General features: G+C 36.8%; 1 protein-coding gene across 1 annotated transcript; it reads left to right on the forward strand.

The window, feature by feature from the left end:
* The first annotated feature begins 451 nt into the window (after nt 1-451).
* Nucleotides 452-4,761, forward strand: lt (vacuolar protein sorting-associated protein light). The gene has a single exon (XM_089638306.1). It carries the CDS (start codon nt 781-783, stop codon nt 3,322-3,324), a length of 2,544 nt encoding a protein of 847 aa, XP_089494432.1. The 5' UTR covers nt 452-780; the 3' UTR covers nt 3,325-4,761.

The raw sequence follows: 4,761 nt of genomic DNA on the forward strand, positions 1-4,761 counted from the left end.
TTGATCATTTGGGTATTGCAGAAATATTATATAGATATGAACAATGTTGAATTGATTTTTAAAGAATTGAGTTTAATAGTTATTAAGTCATTAATATTCGTATATTCCTTATGTACATACTCAAAAAAATAACCCATCACAACTTGCAAAAAAGTGTTTTTTTTTATAAAATAATTAAATTAGTACCATCTATGAACGAGAAGTTTATGAAGAATTTTTTAGTTTACCCAAAATTATGAATAATCACAACTCGAGCCGCTAAGAGAAGCTAGTGTGGCATATTGCCATCAGAATGTATGGGAAATGTCGGAAGTTGTTAAAAATAAGATTCCGAAAGGAATCGGTTCATCAGAAAAATAACATCGATGGTTCCAGTGACAGAAAAAGAGCGGTTCCAACAACCGGGACTGGAATATCGACCATCTCTATACGTTTTACAGAGAAGAAAATGGTAGGTCTTCTGTCAGTGTCAATTTTTGTCAATAATAAAAAATCATTCTATTTTATATTTCACATATCCTTGACAAATCAGCCAAAATTATTCTAAATAATATTATTTCGAAATAATTTATTACTACGACTTATCGTTTGTAGTTAAAAATAGCTTCCAAAATCAGAGAATACTTTGACTATACATTATCAGCAAGCTGTCACTGTAATCATAGAAAAAGTAATTTTCTTTTGACGTTTGACTCACCAGCTTTGTTTACAAATTATCTTCCATAATATCTGAAGTTTTGGTTGAAAATAACATGATAACTGGATTACCATCGGACTACAATGGCTGTGGTCGGAACTGAGAGTTGCGACAGTTTGCTTCCGGAGGAGGAACCGAAGTTGAAGTATCATCGCATGGTCAATGACGTTCTCAATATATTACTGAAGGATGCCATCAGCTGCATCGCCGTGCATCCCAAGTTCGTGTGCGTTGGCTCCCAGTGGGGTGTGGTGCACTTGCTGGACCACGAGGGCAACACGGCGTGCATCGCCTCGCAGGAGGCCCCGCAGGAGCTGGCCCGCGACAAGGGTCTACATGCGCACACTATCGCCGTCAACAACATCTCTGTGGACTGTAACGGAGACTACATCGCCACCTGCTCCGACGACGGTAAGGTCATTGTGCACGGCCTCTACTCCACCGAGAACAACCACAACCTCTCTCTGGGCCGCGTGATCAAGTCCATCGCTCTCGACCCCAACTACCACAAGCCGGGATCCGGACGGAGGTTCCTGATAGGAGACAACAAGTTAACCCTCTATGAGAAGAGTTTCCTCAACCGGGTGAAGAGTACAGTTCTGTGCGAGTGCGAGGGATATGTCCAAGCTGTTGCCTGGCAGGACAGGTTTGTGGCATGGGCCAGCGATGTGGGGGTGCGGGTGTACGACCTGGTGGCGCGTTGCTCCCTCGGCCTCATCAAGTGGGAGCGCTCCAAGGTGTCCATCGAGGAATACCGCTGCAACTTGGTCTGGGCTGCGGACAAGACCCTAATGATCGGATGGGTAGACACTGTGCGTATCTGCGTAGTTCGGAAGCGCAGCAGTCTGGAGCTGCAGACCAGGGCCGTACCCGAGTACTTAGTAGACCCCATGTGTACATTTCAAACAGAATACTATATCTGTGGATTAGCACCCTTGGACAATCAATTGGTCTTACTGGGATTTCCTAAAGAAGTGGACCCTAAAACAGGCAAAGCTCAGAGGCCCATCTTGAATATAATAGATTATAAAGAGAGCGAATTTGTCGATGTTTCATCAGACACTCTCAATATCAGAGGTTATGAAGAATATTCTTGTAACGAATATCATTTAGCTTCGGTTATTGAAGAAAACAGATTTTTCATAGTGTCACCCAAAGACATAGTGATAGCCAGTCAATATGATATTGACGATAAAGTGCAGTGGCTTGTGGACCATGATTTTTACGAGCGAGCCATGACTGTGCTGGAGAACGCCGGGGGAAAGACAACCAAGCAGACTGTCTCGTCAGTGGGAATTTTGCACATGGATCGCCTCATTGAGAATTCCGATTACGAAGAGGCTGCGAAACTCTGCTCCAAAGTTTGCTCGGCTGACAGAACTCTTTGGGAGGAACAAGTTTATAAATTTTCTAATATGAACCGTTTGAGATCGATAAGTCCTTATATACCCAAATCTTTGGATAGAAAACTCGGACCCCATATTTACGAAATGATATTGTATGAATATCTGAAGTTTGATCCTAAGGGTTTCTTGTTACTAGTGCAAGAATGGAATCCTAAGCTCTATAATATTAACGCCGTTGTCAAAGCGGTTATCGAACAACTGCTACTGACCGATGTCGATAAAAATTATTATATGGAGTCTTTAGCAGTTTTATATTGCCACCAGAAAAAATACGATAAAGCCTTGTCAATGTACCTCAAACTCCAGCATGAAGATGTCTTCAAGCTTATTAAACAGCACAATCTTTATAATTTTATTCACGATAAGATTTTAGCCCTTATGAAATTAGATTGCGATAAAGCCATCGTAATGCTTTTGGATAAAATCGAAGTACCCGTTGAGATAGTAGAAGACCAACTCAAGTCTCATAACTTCTACTTATACCGGTACCTCGATGCGTTGAGTAAAGTCGATACCAGTGGCAAATATCACGGAAAATTAGTCAAACTTTACGCCAACTTTGCCAGAGAAAAATTGCTGCCATTTTTAAGATCTAGCGACAATTATCCAATTCAAGATGCATTAGATGTTTGTAAGGAATCCAAGTTTTACCCAGAAACTGTCTATCTCCTAGGGAGAATAGGAAGCACAAAGGACGCATTGAACATTATAATAGAAGATCTAAAAGACATCAACCAAGCGATTACATTTTGTCAAGAGCACGACGATAAGGAATTATGGCTAGACTTAATAACGCATTCCTTAGATAAACCTGAATTCATAACGCTGCTTTTGAAAAGAATCGGTAACTATGTGGACCCTAGGGTGCTGATACAAGGTATAAAGCCAGGCTGTGAAATAGTAGATCTGAAGGACTCACTCGGCAAGATGATGGGGGATTACAATCTTCAGTTATCAGTGCAAGACGCGTGTAAGGCAATTACATTGAGAAATTACTTCGATCTTCACGAGAAACTGATAAAAGGCCACCAACGAGGAATATGCATCTCTGACGAATATCTCTGCAGCGCGTGCCATGGCAAAATAATCATCAAAGATCTATCTCACGCTTCTGACATGATAGTCTATAACTGCAGGCATACTTTCCACTTAGAATGTTTACCCGAAGCTCTGCAATATGGCCATGATATTTGTGCGCTTTGTAACCCTGTTAAAATTTAGCAAACCGTACTGATAATGTTTTTTACACTTTGATCTAAAATATTATTTGAAGACAATTTTTGCATATTATAATATTGTGGTGAACATAACTAAAATAATCAATTATATATTTATACAATATTTTTACAGAATACAGATATACATGTACCTGTAATAGTGTAGTCTGAGCCATTTTCAATCAATATTTAAGCATGCTACACACATTCACTAAAATCTGTAGTCTGAACTGAGCTTTGATTGCGCAGTTAACTCTTTCAGACCTGAATTAAAACTGGCAATGGTAGAACATATTTGATGCTTGATAACAATGAGTTATTTAACACTTTAGAAGCTATTGCTACTTACAAGTCATTTACACCAGCAATTACAATTTTTATTCTTTCTATGTAGTGAGGAAATTTTTTCGAAATTTATATACTTTCAAATATACACATGGTCTGAAAGTGTTAAAACTGAATGTGTATAGCAATCAAAATTGCTAATCCCATTGTAGGAAGTATTGTAAGGGTTACATAATAGATATATATTTTAAAACCCCAGATTCAATGTTAACCTAACCTAAACGTTATTAAAAAAATAATCAATGCCTTAATAGCTAATTTAATACATTTTGTTTTCCCGCGTTTCAGCTAGATTTTATTAATAAACAGCTTTCTCTGAGATAATAATTTTATTTTACGACAGCCATAATCAGCCTTAGATTAAGTACCTCCTTGTATATTATAATAAACTATTTCATCAAATAAGATACAACGCTAATATTAAAGCTTGTGTATTTTAGTTTGTATTTTTTCTACATTCAAAATTAGTATTGTTATTGAGTGTTTTTTCATTTGGTGTTATGAAGAAAATGAAATACAGGAGTAGTAAAATTTTCTGTCATAAATGGAAAATTAGGTTTATTATTTTTTATGTGACTTAATAATGACAATATAAATTACTATCCCTCAATAATATTCATAGTTTCTTTTTAACCAATTGTTTAAAAACTTCAAATCAAATTCACTTGGGTGGGTAATGATAAAAATGATAAAATTATTCCATTTCATTTTATTCAAATAACTTTTTGAAGGTTTTACCCATCAATGTAATATTAATGACTCTAAACGAAACACGGACAAAAAAAGACTTAGAAAATTAGGTCACAATGGCCGAGTGGATTGTAACGTTGTCCTGGTAAGACAGAGATCCTGGGCTCGATTCCCGTTGCGACCGTTACCTTTTTTTATTTTCTGTGTCCTGTTCTTTTTCATGTTTCGTTTAGCTTTATTAGTATTATCTTCTTCCATGATTATAATTAATATATTTTATTATTATTTCATACTTACCTCAATATATTTATTACTCATGATTGTTCAATTACAAGAAGTTCATTTTTTAAGTTTTATAAATAAAGTAATGGATGATAATATATTATTTAATAATCTAAAATTTTGT

This window comes from Hesperophylax consimilis, chromosome 12 (assembly GCF_061612785.1).
Source record: "Hesperophylax consimilis isolate HC1 chromosome 12, BYU_Hcon_1.0, whole genome shotgun sequence".
NCBI classification, from domain to species: Eukaryota; Metazoa; Arthropoda; class Insecta; order Trichoptera; family Limnephilidae; genus Hesperophylax; species Hesperophylax consimilis.

What these genes read in the sequence shown, in the direction of transcription:
- lt (XM_089638306.1), top strand. Translation starts at nt 781, where the DNA reads ATGGCTGTGGTCGGAACTGAGAGTTGCGACAGTTTGCTTCCGGAGGAG.